We start from the raw sequence: 21,874 nt of genomic DNA, 5'->3' as shown, positions 1-21,874 counted from the left end.
GAAGATGTAATATTGGTCTTGGGTGTCCCCAGAATGCATTTGTGAAGTTTCAGCACAAAATACCCCACAGTTAATTTATTATAACCATTTGAAAATGTCATTTTTGGGGCCTGTTTTAAAAAGAGCTGTCACTTTAAATGTAAATGAGCTGCATATCCCCGCCCTGCTGCTGGACCTAGATAATGAAGAGAGTCCGGCAGAATAAACACGAATGAGAATGGACTAAACGTCTCGGAATGGTTATTTGATACATTTATGTACTTACAAAGTTTTAATCGCGTCCCCTTTGCCATTATGGATGTGCAACACACACACACACACACACACACACACACACACACACACACACAAACTGTGATAACGTTCGCGCAATTTTTTTAAACTGCACACACACACACACACACACTACTGTTATAACGTTTGCTAAGTACAAACGATTGATTTATTTATTTCTTAAGGGGAGGGAGATAGACGTTTATATAGCCTACTGTCTATGGAGATAGAGCAGACCTTAATTTATTTACATTTGTAAATGCTGCAAAAAATGCCTACGTGACATAAAACTGTCTGACGTTGTTTGTTGAGACATCCTATGACGACGACAATAAATAGCTTTAGACGCATTTGTTGTTGAACTGGCTGACATCGATTGAAATTACTATTTGCTCATAAATCATAAAATACACTTACTTCTTCTGTATGGAATATTAAAAATAATGCATAATAAATACATAAATATACAAATAAATGTAAAAAAGAATAAATAAATAAATATATATATATAAATAAATATACATAGAAAAGCAAAAAAAAGAAAATAAATTATTATTTATACATTTATTTCCTTATTTATGTATTTATTTATTTTTTTCCATATTTATTTATTTATTCTTTTATTTATTTATACATTTATTCATTTATACATTTATTTATTTTTACATTTATTTATTTTTACATTTATTTATTTCTACATTTATGTATTTCTACATTTATTTATTTATTCATTTATTTCTTCCTACATTTCTTCCTGCGTAGGGTAATGAGGAGGGGGTGGTTTACCTCAGACATAGCAATCGAGCTCAGAGTAAGCGAAGGCGAAGGGTTGAGGCCACAGTGACACCCTGTGGCGAAATACAATAAGTATAGCTCACTAACGTTGATGCGGTCTGTGACTGTGACTGAATCTTTCTGTGTGACATGGATAGGCTACTCTTTATTCCTGACATGGCCGTTGAACATCGTTTGTCTGGATTTGTAAAATGTCCTGGGCTAACAAACATGAAACAGGGACTCTGAAACGGAAGCGCTTGATATTTTCCATTTTTCGGTCAGAACTCACGGAAAGAAAGCAGGGCACATATAGGCTACAGTGAAGTCGACGCAAGCATATTGACCATTGCTTTTGAAACGAGACCATTGCATTTTAAATATAATTTTCCGACGTGTGTTATTCATATCAGACAAACACAGTGGAAGTAACTATAAAGTTTACTCTTCTCACAGTTCACCGACCACTTTCGTGCATTTATTTTTCGGGAGAAACTGATGACTCACAGCCACAGGATTCTCTGAACTGCGGCGCAAAGATCTCGTTATAGTAACTGTTAGATCAAGATCAAGATTAGTTAAATATTTAATTTTATGAATATAAATATTCAATATTAGTGTGAATATTTTGAATAAAAAAGGGAAAAGGAAATAAAAGCGATACATCAGAGTTATTGTGGCTGCGGTGTGTCACGTGACAAATATGACGAGTCGCCATGGAAACATTAAGGGGGAACGTTCTAAAATAACAGTCGCCTTGAAAAAACTCACTATGGGAGTCAGTTAGAATATTAAAATTAAGCGTGAAAGGGTTAATATATGCATAATAAATGACGCTGGCTTATCTTTTTTACTAAGCAAGTTATCAGTGTGTATTGTTCATTCATTGATGGTATAAAGTTAAGCCCCCTTAACAATTTCACATGCCCCCTCAGTCATTTCATCCTGCAGCCGGGCCTGCCCAGGACATTTTACAAATCCAGACAAACGATGTTCAACGGCCATGTCCGGAATAAAGAGTAGCCTATCCATGTCACACAGTAAGATTTAGGATTTTGACCATATACCTCGCAGTCACAGACCGCATCAACGTTAGTGAGCTATACTTATTGTATTTCGCCACAGGGTGTCACTGTGGCCTCAACCCTTCGATGACATGGTTGCGCTTACTCTGAGCTCGATTGCTATGTCTGAGGTAAACCACCCCCTCCTCATTACCCTACGCAGGAAGAAATGTAGGAAGAAATAAATGAAGAAATAAATAAATGTAGAAATACATAAATGTAGAAATAAATAAATGTAAAAATAAATAAATGTATAAATAAATAAATGTATAAATGAATAAATGTATAAATAAATAAAAGAATAAATATGGAAATAAATAAATAAATACATAAATAAGGAAATAAATGTATAAATAATTATTTTAGTTTTTTTGCTTTTCTATGTATATTTATTTATATATACATTTATTTATTTTTTATTTTTTACATTTATTTGTATATTTATTTATGTATTTATTTATTTTTAATATTGGCAGCTTTGGCATTCCATACTTCTGGAGGTGACGTTGGATCGCGAACAGTAGGCAACGATCCACACTTGAGGATTAACTTTGACCCTCGTTCACTAAACAGTCAGTCAGAAAATGAATCTCGTATTTAGGAAGTTTAAGTGGTGCCTTTTCTTCATAAATAAAATCCATCCGCTGCGTTTTCAGTGGCTCTGATGTCAGTGAAGACTAGTATGTCCATTCTTACATCCCACAACAGAACACCTACACTTCTTAGGAGACATTACCGGCTGTCGTTGAAACAATGGAGGATGCAGATCACCGAGGGCGGGGTCTATGCCAAAACCAGATGTCAATCAAATCACGTCGGTGGGGCTTAGCTCATTTCTACGTCACAGTGAGGGAAATCTAGAACAGGGCGTTCTGAGACAGTGCTTATGATTTATTGAGATAGTAAAAAAACTACTGGGTGGATTTTTATCATTCTAGGGTGGTTTTGCTCACACACTGCCAACACACATTTATGTTCAAACACCATGTAAAAGTGAATTTTGCATAATAGGTGCCCTTTAAGCAGCGGCGCAGCGCCGCCGCTGGATTTTTAGCGCCGCTGCAAAATCTTCACATCATCAGTAATAGAGCTGGTAAGTCCCGCCCCTTCCGCTAATGCCCCTGGACCTCTAGGTTGAAAAATCGTCAATGCAAGTGAATGGGAGAAAATAATTATTTTCTGGTCCCGTTTGAATTTTGCCATGAATGTGAACATATGTTGTCTGTGAATTTTTTATATAACCTTTCGTGTAAAGAATGCTAGAATTTAGCAGGTAGAAGTTTGATACGGTTAGACTTTGTGTCAGAGCACTTTGTGGACTACAACTCTTCGCTGCTTTCGACGCGTTTGAAACGTCAACACACTAGCTCACGGATCCCGCTAAACATGGCTGTGTCTTTGATGCACTTCATCGCCTTCTTTCAGGGAGAGGACAAAATCGTTGAGGTTGGCGAAAACCACGGGTAAATCAACTTTATGGGGTGACGTCACATAGGCGACATGTAATCTTTCTCGTTATGTCTTTTCCACAACTGCTAGCCGAAGAATCATACCATATACTGTCAAACTCGTAACATGAAAAGTTATATAAATTCACAGACAACATATGTTCAATTCATGGCACAATTCAAACGGGACCAGAAAATAATTATTTTCTCCCATTCACTTGCATTGACGATTTTTCAACCTAGAGGTCCACTTGGGGTTTTACGGATGGGCGGGACTTACCAGCTCTATAACACGACATTCACTTACACACGTTGTCATAAGGAGTCGTTCACATGCAAATATTTCAAATGTGGGCGCGCGGAAAGCGCACTCATAATAGAAGCGACGCGGCGATAGACACAACGACAGACGCCACGGGAGAGCGAGCAAGCGCTTGTGGAAAGGAGAAAGCGGTACGAACTTTTCTCCGTTGAAGTCTATGGGGTCGCTGTGTCCATTTTTTTTTTGTCTATGGAAAATATACCGTCCCGCCCCTCCGTGTTCGGCGATCAGGTTTCATTCTCACGCAGCTAGTTTCGTAACTTCACGTGTGGGTCTTTTCCGCTCGGTGTTTGCGCCGCGCTCTCCATTCCGTGTGGTGTGTCGGCGCATTGCGCTCTCTGCTCAATGTTCCGCTCCGTGTTTGCGCTGCGCGTTCTGCTCCTTAACGGCCCAAACGCCGATCATGCACTGGAAAAGCAAAGTCCGCTCAAATAACGTGAAATTTCTCAGTGGTAGACTTCTGTTTGCAATAGCCCTACTGAGCTGGAATAGCCATGCTGGGCAACAATGGTAAAATTACCTGCTCTGGTCACATGCTCTGGTAATAAGAGCTTTGTATGACTATACTTTATTTTGATAATTAGTCAAAATTTGTCCAATTTGTGCGGACATTTTTCTTTTTTTCCCCTTTTTTGTGTGTTTAATTTAATTAGTGATTCTACATTTAAATATTGATGATTACAAGTTTGGGGGACATGCGATTAATCACAGCATTACATTTGAGCCCCTGCCCCTGATGAACTCTTTGCACGTCCCTGGAGGTTAGTGAAGTAAAATAGGCTATGCAAGCTAGTCACCTTTTAAACTAATGAAAAGTTTCATTTGGATTTTAATGTTCAAAATGTCTACAGGATAAAATAAATGAAAGTACTGGTTACATGATGATGTATCTAAGTGCTAAAGTGTGTTACAGAAAAAAAGATCAGTAGTGCAGGTGAGGGAGGAAAGAGTTTCATTTTTCCACTATCAATTTCTACCTTACATCTGAAAATTAACACAAAAGAAAAACATGAATAATCCTGTCCTAATCCTGTTTGTGACCAGTTCAAGGTATGTGCTGCAATAATCATGCCTTCTGTTGATGGTATGTCAAATTTGTATGTCTCAAAATGTCCATTTCTATCCACAAAACTTGCCAGAAGTAATGCTTTAAGGGGTTATTAAAAAGAAAAAAATCTTGCACCCCCGGACCCCCGGCGACCGGCTTGGTAACAACCTCCGGCACGTAACAGCACCGCTGCTGGAAAAATTTCTAGGGGAAACACCGATTTTGTAACATTGCAGCATTAACCTATATTGTGAAAACAGTTACAGTGAAAGGGCACAACTTAATTTTATTAAGATGCTATGCAAAAAAAAAAAAAAAAAAAAAAATCTGAGATGGGTGCTGTGCAGTGAATTGTGACATTCATTTCCTCCATTGGTCACATGCAAATTCGCAGTTTAGGGTTCATCTAATCTCGCATAGCCAGACTTTTGTCTAAGAAGTTAAGGTCTAGGCTCTATAGCCACTGCAGTTGGCCAAGACAGCCTACTTAGTCAGGAATAGGCCATCTGACTGCCATGTCAAATGACAATCACAGTTTTGTTTTGGGGCGGTAATAACAGACCAGCATGCAGGTACAGACTATCAGTACTTTCATGTTTACCTGCATATACCACAGATATTCCATAAATCTGCTACACACAAGGAGAGACCATAACACAGAATGAATTTGTCATCAGTAATGTCACAGTAATGGACTAGTGTAAAAAAAATAATAATAATCTGAATTCAGTCATGACTCATGCTGCTTTGAATGATTTTTGTGATCTGATTATATGTCCATCTAAGCATTTGTCCATCCAACTTTTCCAGCCCTGGAAACCACAATTTATATTTCCCAATATAGTCTGTGGATACCTTATTTTTGTCTTTATCTGCGTGTATTTTGCACGTCATTTTGCATGTAGGCCGCTCCATTTAAAGTGGCCATTCAAAAGGTGGAAATATCCATTGACACTTCCCCTTCAGCATAAAGGGGCCACCCTTTTATTAAAGGTCATCTCAGCCCCACTGTGCTGCTGTAGTGAATCAGGTCAACTAAAATACATTGATAATATGCTTTAAATTGTTCATGCATTCATATATGTATTGAGCATGAATTCATAAATAAGTGCTGTCTGCCGGATAATGTTAGCCCAAAATGACTTTATTCTTTGACCCCCATACAGATACAGCAAGATGTGCATTTCAAAAACAGGTTATTTTGTAACGGTATATAACAACTTGCAGTGCTCACCTCATAACCTTTATAGTCGCAAAATATATATATGCAGTTGTCAGGTCAAGAATTCAAGGCACGGAAGTCTGGCAGGGCTGAAGTGATCTATGCTAGAGCTCCGCCTGGAGGCCAATACTGACACAGCACAAGACAATAAAACTTTAGAAAATGGAAAAATAATTTTAAATTCATGTTTTAGGTGGTTAATAGTGCAGAAAGTGTATCATTTGACACTAATTGTTTGGTATATAATTAGAGTTTTATGCACAAGTTTGGGCACCCCTCTGAGGTTGCATAATAATTTGCTTTGTCTTTTAAAAAAATAAAAATAAATAAAGATCGTAGTGATATGCCATTCGGTTTCTAGAGAAAGATGGATAATGTGATTTTTTTCTTACAAAACTTCGTACTGTGCGTTCACACCGGACGCGAAAAGCGCGTCAAATTCGCGCCTGCCGCATCTAGTTATATGCTTGACCACTTTGTGTGCATTTGCACATCAAGAGCGAAATTGACGCGCGTAAAATCTAAAGTTTGAATCGAAATTTACGCGCGTCAGAGGCGAAAGTTTCGAAACCTGTTGGCGGACATCTTTTTTTAGATGTTTATCGAGCATTAGCATTAATCGAGAGAGTCACCGCTCGTATATGCTCTGGAGAGCAGAAACAGCAGCGTAGGGGACATCGTCGCTGTACTCGGGTCCACCAGACCCTCCGGAGGGTTTCAGGAGTTTCACAATTTGCTCCAGGAGGTAGGTTTGGTGGACTTAACAGTGAGGACGCTGACGAGGACAGCGTAGGCCGTATAAGCCTCGGCCTCGAGTGGTGGTCGCTGCCTGACGAGCCCGCGCTGTACAGCCCGGCGCGAGGTTCACCCTCGCCCGCACCCACCTAATCTGTCATTTATTTTTGTTTTGATAATAAATGGAGCCAGCCTCCAAAAGTGAAACCTGTCCTGTGACAGGAAACCTGTCCTTTTTTTTTTAAAGTTTTTATACACTAAATTGTGTTTGTTGTCTTTACATTAGATTAATAAAGTTTCATATAATCTAGAATAGATATGGAATAAATAGCATTCAATAAAGGGCCAAATTCATGAGGCCAAACATAAAATAACATTATAAATTGTCAGTTCACCACGTGATGCAGCAAGCAGGCTCCTGATTGGTTAACGCGGCTCGAATTGACGCAGAAGTTCAGATTTTTCAACTCGGGCGGCAGACGCGAATTCGCGTCAAACACGTGAATGCACAAAAAGCACTAATAAAATCATTCGCGCTTCAGGAATCTTTTACACGCGTAACGCGTCTTTGGAATGACTTAACATTGAAATCATTTGCGCCTGACGCGCTATTCGCGTCCGGTGTGAACGCACCATTAGTGTAGCAGTATTGAGTTATATGAAATAAAATCAAATGTGAAAAATAGGCTGTGCAAAAGTTTGGCCACCCTTTCAATTGTGTTGATTTGAATACCTGTAGTCACTAAATGCTGATTGATTGCAACACATAATTAATTTAATTGGCTCAATGAACAGTAGACTGAAAACACAGGTGCATCCAATCATGAAAAGGGACATTCAAGGTCGCTAATTGTTGTGTTGTGTTTCTCTTTGATTCTCTACTGGAAAGTAGCAACATGGGAACCTCAAAATAACTCGAATGACTTAAAAACTAGGATAATTCATCAATATGAATTAGGAGAAGGGTACAAAAAGTTATCACAAAGGTTTAAGGTCTGTCTCCACAGTCAGAAATATAGTTAGAAAATGGAGGGCCACAGGAACAGTCCTTGTGAAGGAAAGATGTGATAGGCCAAGAAAAATATCTGAAAGGCAAAGGCGAAGAATGGTTAGAATGGTCACAGACAAACCACAGACCACCTCCAAGGAGCTCCAAGAACATCATGCTACTGATGGTGTCATTGTACATCGTTCCACTGTCCAGCGCACTTGCACAAGGAACAGCTCAATGAAGGGTGATGCGGAAAAAGCCTTTTCTGCGTACTGCCAACAAGCAGAGTCGTTTGAGGTATGCAAAGGCTCATCTGGACAAGCAAGAAATATTTTGGAATAATGTGCTGTGGACAGATGAAACTAAGAGTTATTTGGTCACAACCGGAAGCACTTTGTTTGGTGAAAAAAAAAATAGCGTTCCAGGAGAACCTGCTCCCTACTGTAAAATTTGGTGGAGGGTCCATCATGCTATGGGGCTCTGTGGCAAGCACAGGTACTAGAAACTTTGTCAAAGTTGAGGGTCGCATGGATTTCACCCATTCCTGCAGCCAGAATTCAGGGACTTATCAGTGGCTACAAGAAGCGATTACAGGCTGTTATTTCAGCAAAAGGAGGCTCTACTAAATATTGATGTGGTAATTCCATTGGGGTGCTCAAATTTTTGGACCTGTCGTTTTTTGTTATGACTCACATTGTGTTGTTTCTGTTGATTCAATAAATGTTATTTCAGAACTGAAATCTTACTGTTTCCATAAGGTATAACTTATATCGAAATGGAGTTGCTACTTTGAAAGCCCAGCAGATTATAAACTGAAATTATGATAATTATCAGGGATGCCCAAACTTTTGCATAAAATAAACAAATATACATACATACATATACACACACCCACCCACTTAATCAAATACATAAGTAATACGATAACCACACACACACACACACAAGTTTGTTTCACTATAAATGTAAAAAAAAAAAATTAAACATGACATTTTTTATTTATTTTTGCCCATTTCTGTCGATGGAGTCGCCTTTTGCTTAGTTGGGGACATTTAATTATTAATTATTAATTATTTTGTCAGCAATATTATTAACTTGAATGCAATGACACTATGGGATTAGAACTAAACTGAGCTGATGACATCACTTTTGCCTCCAGAGCTGCTTATAGATAAATTGAACTCATTTCATAATTGATGAACTACACAATTGAACCAAACAATCAACACTAAACTCATTTCAGCTAAATAATTAGAGCTGCTTTACAGCGGAATTGTATTCTGTTTTTGAAACAAACAGTATTGTATAAAGTGATATATAATTGATTATATAATGATATTTAATCTATCGCCAAACCCAAACCCTACCCATTACAGAAACATGTGCAAAACACTAGATTTAAATGACAATATGATTTTACCGATGACATTTGACATGTTATGATATTTGGCCCGTATTCATATCAAACGTATTCATATCATTATCAGGACATTCCATAGGCGTTAATGTTTTTTTTTTTTTATATACTGAACTAATGACATTGATGTCATTTTCTATCCCCTAACCCTAAATCTACCCATCACAGAAAACTATGTATTTTTACATTTTCAAAAAATAAATTAAGAATAATAATATAGTATGATATATTAGCTGTTTTCTCATGTAAAATAAAACAAATAAAATTTCCTCACGGTCAAAAAAAATTGTGGTATTACTAACCTTGTGGTGACATTTGGTCCTCACTACATAGGGTTTACTAGGTATAAGTGTAAGTGACAAAATTAATTTCATGATAAACTCAAAACCCAAACCCCATCCAAAAAATAAATAAATAAATAAATAATAATAATAATAATAATAATAATAATAAAAAAATCATAGTGTGATTTTCATTGTGTGGTGTATAATGTTAATTTGTCTTGTACCTATTTTCAGCTTCCTGGACAGAATTGAGTCTGTACGACAGAGTGACTATACACCGACAGACCAGGTGAGGACACTGTCACACTGGATTTTTATTTATTTATTTATTTTTTATTAGCTTTTAGTGTCAATGAACAGAGTTTGTGCATTTCTTTCAGGATTTGCTACGGTGCCGTGTTTTGACTTCAGGGATTTTTGAAACTCGATTTCAAGTAGACAAAGTCAACTTTCAGTAAGTCAACATTTTGATATTATATGTTTAAATACATTTACAATAAAGCATTTTAATGTACAGTGGGCTCTAAAAGACAATTAAGTAATTCAGTTTTAGGACTTTAAATAAAATAAACAAATGAATATATGAAGTATGATTCTGCCATTCCTAGATCAAATCTAAGTAAATTTGTGACAATGACCTTGGAAACTCCTTACAGTACAAAAAGGCATATTTTTAGAAAATTCTCAAATCATGCTGGACAACATGGATCAAAAGGGGCAAATATCAAAATACTACATTTTTCAAATCCATGTTACTTTTCAGCCCAACATTTCAATTATATTTTTATAATAATGTAATTTGTAAAAAAAAAGAAAAGAAAAAAAAGAAAGAAAGATGAAATCACTGTGCTCTACGGAATACTGAAAACTACAGTATTTAAGCAAAACAATTAAAATAATAATTATATATACAGTACAGGTCAAAAGTTTGGAAACATTACTTTTTTATATTTTTGAAAGAAGTCTCTAATACTTATCAAGGCTGCGTTTATTTGATCAAAAATACAGGAAAAAAAAAAAGTAATATTGTGAAATATTATTAGCCTACAACTTAAAATAATAGTTTTCTATTTGAATATACTTTAAAAAATAATTTATTCCTGTGATGCAAAGCTGAATTTTCAGCATCATTACTCCAGTCTTCAGTGTCACATGTGACATCCAGTCTATCACATGATCCTTTAGAAATCATTCTAATATTCTGATTTATTATGAGTGTTGGAAACAGTTCTGCTGCCTAATATATTTGATGAATAAAAGTTTAAAAAGAACTGCATTTATTCAAAATAAAAAAATATTTTCTAATAATATAAATCTTCTTTACTATCACTTTTTATCAATTTAACACATGCTTGTATTGATTTATTTCAAAAAAAGAAAGAAAAAATTTACTGACCCCAAATTACTGACCAGTAGTGTATATTGTTGTTACAAAAGATTTCTATTTTTAAAACATTTGCTTCTTTTTTTTATTTTTATTTTTTTTACTTTTTATTCATCAAAATATCCTAAAAAAGTTTCACAGGTTATGAAAAAATGTTAAGCAGCAGAACTGTTTCCAACTTTGATAATGAATCATCATATTAGAATGATTTGTGATTTCTAAAGGATCATGTGATAGACTGGAGTAATGATCCTGAAAATTCAGCTTTGCATCACAGAAAGAAATGATAATTTAAAGTATAATAAATTGAAAACCAATTATTTTAAATTGTAATAATATATCACAATATTACATTTCTTTCTGTATTTTTGATCAAATAAATGCAGGCTTGATGAGCAGAAGAAACTTCTTTCAAAAACATTAAAAATAGTAATGTTTCCAAACTTTTGACCTGTACTGTATGTATGTGTTATATATATAAATGACTTTTTAATAATTAGCTGCCACCAAAGATGTCTTTTGAGAAAGTTAATGAATCTAGTTACAAGAGCGAAGACGTTTACTTAAAGCATTGGAGACAAGTCTAGGATCTTAATTCTTGGTGACTTATTTGATCAAGCTATCTCAGAAAAAAAGTAAGTGAACCAGTTGGAAGATCAACTCAGAAAATCACAAATATATTTGTTATGATCTCATGATAAAATATTGAGTAAATATTACTGCAAGGGTAGAATACCAAGAGGGTTGCATATAGAAAAAGCTCCTACAATTGGTCAAGATGATGAGTTTTCTTAAGAGATGGAGTAAGATTCTCAGCCATTGTTCTTTGGATTTGATGCTTTTGATCATTGAGTTTTCAACTAAAGAACTGACCGTTATTGAGAACTCTCTCAGCGAATGTGAAAAAAAAATTGAAGCCAAGAGGGGTTTCAGTTTCACCAAGAAACAATTGAATGTTTTAGGAAAACCAGAAGAAATAAACAGAACAATGAATTTATATGAAAATGAATTGAAATAAAACCAGTCCAGCGAATGAAAGCAGTATACTGACAGATGGTCTGCAAAGTAAGGCTTAATCAATAGAAAATGACAATAAAAAAAAGGAATATATCTATCTATATATATATATATATATATATATATATATATATATATATATATATATATATATATATATGGACATAATAATACATATAATAATAATAATATATATAAGTTCAAGGTTGTAGATGAGTGATTCTTTGGGCAAGTATGAAATCATATCAATGAAAAATTTAAATAGTCAATGTTTAGGATGATGTCCAAGTTGATGATGAATCAAAAAACCCGCTCACACAAAAATAGAAAATAGCCCTTCAAGTGCTCTTCCAATATTCCAAGAAAAACAAGATAGCCCACAGTCACATCCTTGTACTTACGATATTTGATAATCCACAAGATAATGCAGTGAGAACAATCCATTGGGTAGAAACCACTTGAAGTCCATATCAGTAGAGCCTTAGCAACTCATACCGATTCAACACCCCAAAATATAAGGTAACATTTAAAGAGTCCATCTACAAAAAGAAAATAAATCGAGCATTAGCTAGAGAGCCCACCCATAAATTATATACATCAAGTGAAAACAAATGCACAACATAAGGAGAAACAAAACTTACATAATTGAACGGGAAACAAAGTTACTCAATCAGGATTCTAATGAGTGTTGCTGGAGGTGCTATATAAAACCATGCTTCCCTCTTCCAAACAAACTGACTACTTCTTCTTCTTCTGGGTTCGGCAAGATGGCGGAACGGGCAAGCAGCACTTTCTGAGCTCTCGTTCACCTGCCCCGGAATTTTTTACTTCAAAATTCAATGTGATTGGTTTAAAGGTTAAAAACAGTTAACTGAACTTTTAAATTAGGATTTGAAACTCTCCATTCCATATTTTTAAAGCCCAATCGAAGTTTTAACCGAAAATGCCAAACGGAAAGTCAGATGTTAGATCAGTCGCTAACGTTACCTCAGGCCAAGCAAACACGGACCATGGTTATGGGCAGATGGATGTTTCAACCAGTGGTGGTGGGACAAAGAGAAAAGGTTCCCCTCCAACTCCATCGAAAGGTACAGTGCCACCTTCGAAGGTTAAAACCTCACAGGATTTGTCTGAAGTGCCAAACGCGTCTCTTGTTGAAGCTATAGATAAGCTCACCTCCAGAATTGACCGCTTCGGCGACCAGCTGAGAGAAAACTCTGTCATGGTGGCTAATGTTACCAGACTAGTGGAGCTGAATGCCACTGAGATTAAAGAGTGTAAGGTCAAAATTCAAGCGATTGAAAAAGAGTTGCCCCATCTCGTAAAGGATAACGAGGAGCTGAAAGAAAAAGTCACGGAGGTGGAGCGTTACAAGAGACGCTGGAACCTTAAAATACATGGTTTGAAAGAAAAAGTTGACGAAAACACCCGAGACGTTGTCAAGAGTATCCTGTCTGAATTAGCGCCGCAGTGGAACACATCGATGGATTCGGTAGTTGATACTGTGCACCGCATCGGGAGAAAAGAAGAGGGGAGAGATCGTCAGGTTATTATCCAGTTCACCATGAGATTCCACCGTGATGCCATCTGGAAGTTGTCCAAAAACTCTAAGGTTTGCAAGGATTTGGGGATTCATTTCAAGCAAGACTTTTGCCAAGCTGACAGGGAGGCTCGTGCAGCTGCATGGCCGAAGATGGAGCAGGCCAGGGCGGCTGGCCAAAATGTGTATTACAGAGGACATGTGGGCTACATCAACGGTAACAGGGTTACTCTGGATTAGACAGCGCTTTGGACAAAGGCACGTCATTAATCTATCAATCTAACAGATTGATATTTATACCTCAGGTATATATTGATAAGTTCTGTCCTAACCGAAATATATATCCTGTAGAAATATCTGTTGGAGTTAAAAGGGCATGTTATTACATTAGTGAGTTATCAGTTTAATAATCTCTATGTAAAGAAGGGAGGTAAAAATGAAAGGAAAAAAAATGTAATTGTTAGCTTGTTAATTTAACATCAGGGTTTTATATAAAGCTTTAGAAAAAGGGAGGGGGTTTGTTTCACGTTTTCAAACAAAGGAAACTTCAACATAAGTTATTAAAGCTTGTTCACCTTAGATCCTTAATTTAGTTTAGAAGGAAACAAGTTTGTTTTATAATTACTCTGATCACATATAAAAATGATTGATAGGGGCCTTGCAATGTTTACTTCAAGAAATCTAAACTTTTTTTTTTTTTTTTCTTGTATTTCTTAATTCCTTTATGTTCTCTCATAACCAGATGTTTTCTTATGTTTCACTTAATACTAGGGGTCTAAGAGATTTTGTTAAAAGGAAATCAGTATTCCTTTTTTGTAAAAATGAAAGGGCACAATGTTTTTTTCTTCAAGAAACTCACTCTGTTGACACTGATGAAAAATTCTGGTCAAACCAGTGGGGAGATAAAATACTCTTCTCTCATGGTTCTAATAGGTCAGCAGGCGTTGCTATTCTCTTAAACAACTTTCCTGGGAAAATACTAACCACTGCCAAGGACAGTTTTGGTCATTGGATAATATGCGTTTCTGTAATAGAGGATAGTTTTTTGATTCTGGGAAATATATATGGATATAATAATCAAAACCAAAACAAAATGATGATTGATGATGTTATCAGAGTTGCAAAGGATCTAGGTAAAAGGTATCCAACTGATAATTTTATTTTCGGAGGTGACTTTAACATGGTAATAGATGATTGGCTTGATAGATCTCCCTCAAAATATACAAGACATCATTACAATCCTGTATTGCTTAACTTTTGTAGTGTGTTTAATTTGATAGATGTATGGCGGACTAAAAACCCTTGTATCCAAGTCTTCACTTGGTTTAAACCTGATGGTTCAGTGAAATCTAGATTAGATTTCTGGCTGGTTTCTGATTTTGGATCTGGTCTGGAGTCAATCTCTACAGTTTCTGCTGCTCCTTTAACTGACCACTGTATGGTTAAACTTATTCTTAAACCTGCTAAAACATTTCAAAGGCCAAAAGGGTACTGGAAATTCAATTCAAATCTTCTAAACAGTGAAATTTTTTGTAAAAAAATCATAGCTACAATTAATAGTGTTACTGGAGATTCTAATTTTACAACATATAGGGAAAAATGGGAATTTTTAAAATATAAGGTGCGTCAGATCTCTATATCTTCGGGTAAATTATTAAGCAGGATTAGCAGAAAAAAAGAATTAGAAATTATTAAAGAAATAAACAGTATTTGTATTAGACCTTCTTTAAATGAAATTGACAAACAAAAACTTCTTCTTTTACAATCCTCACTAGACAAAATTTATGTTGATAAAGCCAAAGGAGCGTATATAAGATCGAGGGCGAAGTGGATAGAGGAGGGCGAAAGGAGCTCTGCATATTTTTGTAGATTAGAGAAAAAGAGACAAGAGCGTAATGGTATTAAGTCTTTGCTAATTAATAACCAAGAATGCACAGATCCTGATAAGATTTCTAAGGAAATTTATAGTTTCTACAGTAAACTGTATTCCTCCTCTTATTCACACTCAGATGCTGATGTGTTTTTTGATCTTATTAAAGATTGGATCCCCAAAGTAGATGAGAGTTTTAAAAATATTTGTGATGCAGATATTAGTATGCTTGAAGTGGAAAAAGCCATGAATTGTTTATCATTAGATAAGTCGCCTGGTTCAGATGGCTTAACGAGTAACTTCTATAGGCATTTTTGGGAGAATATTAAAGACCTTGTTTTTAATATGTTAAAAGAAATATCTGAATCCCACTCTCTTCCAACCACTATGAAACAAGGGATTATTACACTCATCCCCAAACCTGGGAAAAATCCTAATTTAATAGACAACTTTAGGCCTATAACCCTGCTAAATAATGATTATAAAATTTTAACTCATATTTATGCAAACAGATTAAAAACGGGATTTTCACAGATTATTTCAGAGACACAGTCAGGTTTTTTAAAGGGGCGCTCAATTCACAATAATATACGACTTGTGCTTGATTTACTGGATTATAATTATTTGATTGATGATGGTTTTATTTTATTTTTAGATTTTTTTAAAGCTTTTGACACGGTTGAACACAATTTTATGTTTCGCACTTTAGAATTATTTGGACTGGGAGAAAATTTTATTAATTTTGTCAAATTAATTTATAAGAACACTAATAGCTCAGTTATATTACCTCAGGGTACATCTTCAAGATTTTCAATTGATAGAGGAATCAAGCAAGGTTGTCCCATCTCACCCCTGCTCTTTATAGCTGCAGCAGAAATGCTTTCCATTCTAATAAAACATTCTGATTTTGAAATATTGATAGTGTTTAGCAAACAGTTAGTCATTAGCCAATTGGCTGATGACACGACCATATTCATGAAAAACATTAACCAAGTTCCAAAAATTCTCCAAACTGTAGAGCTTTTCTCTAAGGCATCTGGTTTAAAGTTAAATCTGAAAAAATGTGAATTATTACCAATTCATAACTCCACTCTGTCAACCTTTTATAATATTCCTATTAAAGATACCGTTAAATACCTAGGTATACACATTACAAAGAACAGTGCCACACTTAATAATCTCAACATTTGGAATAATCTAGATAAGTGTAAAACTTATTTAAATTTGTGGTCTCAAAGAGACATTTCTATTATTGGCCGAATTTTTCTTTCAAAAATGGAATGCATTTCTAGACTCATATACCCTGCTTATTCAATTTCATTTCCTAAGAATGCAATAAAAGCTATAAATCAAGCCAACTTCAATTTTATTTGGAAAAGAAAAACACACTACATTAGAAGAGGAGTCTTGGTTAAAGAATATGATGAAGGAGGGCTGAAAGCAATTGACATTGAATGTATTAATGGTACTATTAAAATTAATTGGCTAAGATCCTTTTTGAAAAATGAATATAGTTTTTGGTTTCATATTCCCAGGCAAATTTTTAAAAAATTAGGAGGCGTCAATCTCCTTCTTAGATGTGATTATGACCTTAAAAAACTCCCCGTTAAGTTATCAGCGTTTCATCAACAGGTTTTACTTTACTGGAAAATGATCTACAAGCATAATTTCAGTCCTCATAACATCCCTTTGTGGAACTGTAGGTATGTGGCATTTAGGAATAAGTCTTTATTTTACAATAATTGGTGGGAGAAAGGAATATGGTCAGTAATGCATATTTTAGACAATACCGGAGTCATTATGTCTTTTGAGACTTTCTGTTCCAAATTTGATTTATTTGACAGAAAACAGTACGATAACATTATCAAAGCAATACCACAATCTATAATCCAGATGTCTTTCAGCGTTTCTCAAAGTAATGTAACCCCCTGTCTTCCTATGCTTTTTGTGAATGGAGTTTCTCTTACTCATATAAATTTACCTAATATTACAATTCGGAAAGCCTTTGTGAAAGAATTATACCCTTATTCCTCAAAAAAGAATTCAATTTTTCAATATTTTTCCAGTACTGAAGTTAAAATTTTAAGAACAAAATTTCTTAAATTTCCAGTTGCACCCAAAGCAAAGGAAGTGCATTTTAAAATTCTCAATGGAGTGTATCCATCTAAGGAATTTTTGAGATGTCGATTCGGTTTTGAGGTTAATTGTTGCTCATTTTGTGATGATCAGATTGAAACAACAGAACATCTGTTTTATGAATGTAAATTTGCTTATACCTTTTGGGAGGATTTGCATTACTGGCTATTTCCTAAATTTGAAAATTTGCCTGCATTAACAAAGGAAAATATAATTTTTGGTATGTTTATGAAAGATGAAGTGCATGACTTGGCAGTTAATACGTTCATAATCCTTGGGAAATTCTTTTTACACAAGAATAGATTCCTGAAAACACTTCCAAATTTTAATGTTTTTCATAAAGAACTGTGTCATTATTTTTTATCACTAAAGTTAATGAAGAAAAAGAATGCCTTAATCTTATCTACTTTGATAGAGGATGTGAATCTTTCTGAAAAGTGAAAACCCCGTTTTTTTTTTTTTTTTTTTTTTTTTTTTTTTTACCTTATTTGTTTTTTCTATCCTATGTAAGGTGCTTGTCTGTTGTCTGTGAAGACGTTTCATTTGTTGTACCAGGCCAATTATGGTTGTTAATATTGTTCAATAAAAAAAAAAAAAAAAAAAAAAAAAAAAAAAAAAACAACTTCTTCTTCTTCTTCTTCTTCTTTCGGAGTTTTATGGCGGTTGGCAAACCAGCTAAATGGTGCATTTACCGCCACCAACTGGACAGGAGTGTGAAGCGTTAAACTGACTACTTCTTCTTCTTCTTCTTGTTTAATGGCGATTAACTCCTAAGGAGCATTATCGCCACCTACTGTGCTGGATGGCAAATTAATCTTGGGTGATAAGTCTGAAGTTTCCTCTTCCTTCTCACAAATGGACCATTGACTATCTATCTATATTTCCTTGTTGAACCTTACTCTATCATCCCACATACATCATCATTATTTATCATACCTGCAATAGAGGTTTCATTGAGCTTCATCCGGTGCTGCGTGTTCAGCTCCTCCGTCCACACTCAGCCCCCATGGCGGGTTCAACGTTTCAAGCATATTATATTCTAAATCCCAAACCTGAATCATATATAAACGCAATTAGTGCTCTATATATCTGTCTGTCCATTAAACCTTTTCCTGAAATATCCTCATTCTTCATTCTATCCTCTCCATTCTTCAAATGACTGAATAATACATCCCGAAATATATTATACTTACTACAAATAAATAATACATGACATACACTTTCAGATACACCACACACATCACATAATCCATTTTCATGTAACCCCATAATTGCCAGTGTTGAGTTTAACCCTGTATGTCTCAGTCTTAACCTAGACAGCAATACTTCTTTCCTATTTCCTCCCTGGCAATTTATCCTCCCTACTGTCTGTGTGATACGATAACACCATCAACCTGTGCTACTACTGTCCCATCTAATTTGCCACTTATTCATTAACTTTCTCTTTAAAATCGATTTTGCCTCCTTTTTCCCCATAGGTACTTTAACATCCACCTCCCTCTTATCTAGTGCTTTTTTTTGCTAATTTATCAGCAACTTCATTACCAGATACCCCAACATGTGCTGGTACCCAACAGAAATACACCACTATTCCAGCCTCTTTCAGTCTGTATAATGATAAATATACTTCCATTAATAAATCTTCTCTGTCTGATCTTGCATGTACTATACTAATTAAAGCTGAAGAAGAATCTGAACATATTACTACTTTATTAGGTCTGACTTGTTCGACCCACTGTAGTCCTATTATTATAGCTGTTAACTCTGCAGTGTACACAGATATCTCATCAGTCAACCTCAAACTAATCTGTTTTTTTTTATTGTGGAATATACAGTGCTATGCATAAGTTTAGACACCCATACTAAAGTTGACTAAAAAGAGGAATAAAAAATCATCTTTTGGAAACTGAACTTAATGCCTTAATTAAAAAAAATAGGAAACATCCAACCTTTAAGGACACCAGTTTTCTTTGTGAATGAATAATGTATCGTAAATAAATAAATGTTCTTCCTTAAAATACAGGGTGCATAAGTTTGGACACCCCTATGTTAAATTCCCATAGAGGCAGGCAGATTTTTATTTTTAAGTATTTTTTTTATTTTATTTTTAGGATACTATGCATCCTGATAAAGTTCCCTTGGCCTTTCAAATTAAAATAGCCCCACATCATCACATAGCCTTCACCATACCTAGAGATTGGCATGGTTTTATTCCAGTTAGCCTAATAGCTAGTTTGATTTGCATTGAGAGATGATCTTATGGAAAGTACCCCATGCCAATCACTAGGTATGGTGAAGGCTATGTGATGATGTGGGGCTATTTTAATTCCAAAGGCCAAGGGAACTTTATCAGGATGCATAGTATCCTAAAAAATAATAATAAAAAAAATACTTAAAAATAAAAATCTGCCTGCCTCTATGGGAATTTAACATAGGGGTGTCCAAACTTATGCACCCTGTATTTTAAGGAAGAACATTTATTTATTTACGATACATTATTCATTCACAAAGAAAATTGGTGTCCTTAAAGGTTGGATTTTTCCTATTTTTTTTAATTAAGGCATTAAGTTCAATTTCCAAAAGATGATTTTTTATTCCTCTTTTTAGTCAACTTTAGCATGGGTGTCTAAACTTATGCATAGCACTGTATACACCTAATCCAACCTTTTGACTGATAGGTTCCTTAGAACCATCTGTAAATATTCGTAATACTGAATAAAATGTGTTTTTTCTTAATGCTTAATTTAAAAAAGCATTAACCTTTTCTTAATGCTTAATTTAAAAAAAAGCATTAACCTCATTTCCAATGTACTCCTCTTTGGACTTGTCTAGTAAGCTCAAATCTACAAGCGGTTCAGGGACTTTCCATGGTGGAGTATCAGTAAGTGGTATATTGGGACAGAAGATCTTATTATCCATGCAACATTCCTTAGCCCATACTCTGCTCTTCCATCCAAAACTGTGTCCTCCATCATATGAGTATTCCCAGCACTCCTCCAGTACTTTGCGAGTAAGGTGATTATTTGCTGATTGTTGAAGATTTACCCAGTATGTAATTGACAGTTTTTCCCTTCTAATATCTAGAGGCATCTCTCCCATTTCTACTCCAATTGCATCTACAGGGGATGTTTTAACTGCTCCACAACACATTCTTAGTGCTTTTGATTGAATTATATCTAATTTTTTCAGTAAAGACTTGGTTGCCGAACCATATACAATACATCCATAATCAAAGCAAGAACGAATCAATGCTTGATACATGCACAACAATGCACTACGGCTAGCTCCCCAATTGTGACTAGCAACCGCACGCATACAATTTAAGATCTTTTTACACTTTGACTCCGTTTTACTGATATGACATTTCCATGTTAATTTTCCATCAAACCATAATCCAAGATATTTAAAAACAAGTACTCTTTCCAATGTTTGATCATACAACTTCAGATCTAAATGTTCATTCCTCTTGTTCTTTGTGAATAACATATTGTTGTCATGATTCTGCCTTCATGTCCTAGATCTTTCTTGTTTTGAGGCAGGATCATGACAGACCCATGTTTTGTGTACAAGCACATGGCCATTTGTTTGGGCCATGTGCTTGTGTTGTCTCGTCACATAACCCCGCCCCCTTGTTACCCTTGTTTAGTCATTATTAATCATCTGTGTTACCTGTTGTCATCTTTAGTTTCTCCCTATTTAATCCCCTTGTGTTTGCTGTCCTGTGCCAGTTCATTGCCAATCTTTATGTGAAGATTCATTCGTGAGTAACCTGTTGAGAAGTCTTGTGAAGTGTTTGATCCTGTCTTAGCTGTTAGTTTATTGTTCTGTTTTCTGTCAGTCTTAGTCTAGTCTTGTTAGTCTATCCTGTCTTGTTTTGCCCCCTCGTGGGTTTTGTTTTCCCTGTTATTTGTAAAGAATAAACCTTGTTTCCTGCAAACCGTCTGCAATTGGGTTCATCCTTGCATCACCATAACAATTGTGTTTTTGAGACTGAAAACTTTAGACCCCAATCCAATGACCATTCTTCCACTTCTTTAATTGACTCCTGTATGCCTTTAACTACATTTTTAATATTACGGCCTCACTTCCATAATGCTCCGTCATCTGCATTAAAGAGCCAATCCTATTCCTGGTTTATTAACTTTATCAAAAACATCATTGATCATTAAATTAAACAATAATGGGCTAATTGCACTACCCTGTGGAGTTCCATTTAGAATGTTATAAGGAGCTGATAATTCTTCCCCAATTTTCACCTGAAAAGTGCGTTCAAATAAAAAATCTAAAACCCAATTATAAAATTTGCCTCCTATTCCAATTTTATTCATTTTAATTAGCAAACCTTCCCT

General features: G+C 35.2%; 1 protein-coding gene across 3 annotated transcripts in view; it reads left to right on the top strand.

Moving 5' to 3' along the window:
• The window catches only part of gnal (guanine nucleotide binding protein (G protein), alpha activating activity polypeptide, olfactory type), a 244,444-nt gene that overhangs the window by 191,138 nt on the left and 31,432 nt on the right, over nt 1-21,874 (top strand). For all 3 annotated transcript variants that reach the window (XM_081352695.1, XM_081352696.1, XM_081352697.1), the window contains 2 exons: nt 9,813-9,867; nt 9,959-10,032. In XM_081352695.1, coding sequence (XP_081208821.1) covers nt 9,813-9,867; nt 9,959-10,032 — 129 coding nt within the window. The remainder of the gene's footprint in view (nt 1-9,812; nt 9,868-9,958; nt 10,033-21,874) is intronic.

The sequence above is a fragment of the Scardinius erythrophthalmus genome (assembly GCF_964197995.2).
Source record: "Scardinius erythrophthalmus genome assembly, chromosome: 22".
Classification (NCBI taxonomy): Eukaryota; Metazoa; Chordata; class Actinopteri; order Cypriniformes; family Leuciscidae; genus Scardinius; species Scardinius erythrophthalmus.
The sequence above is the reverse complement of the archived record's forward strand: the minus strand, read 5'-3'. Positions and strand labels throughout refer to the sequence as shown.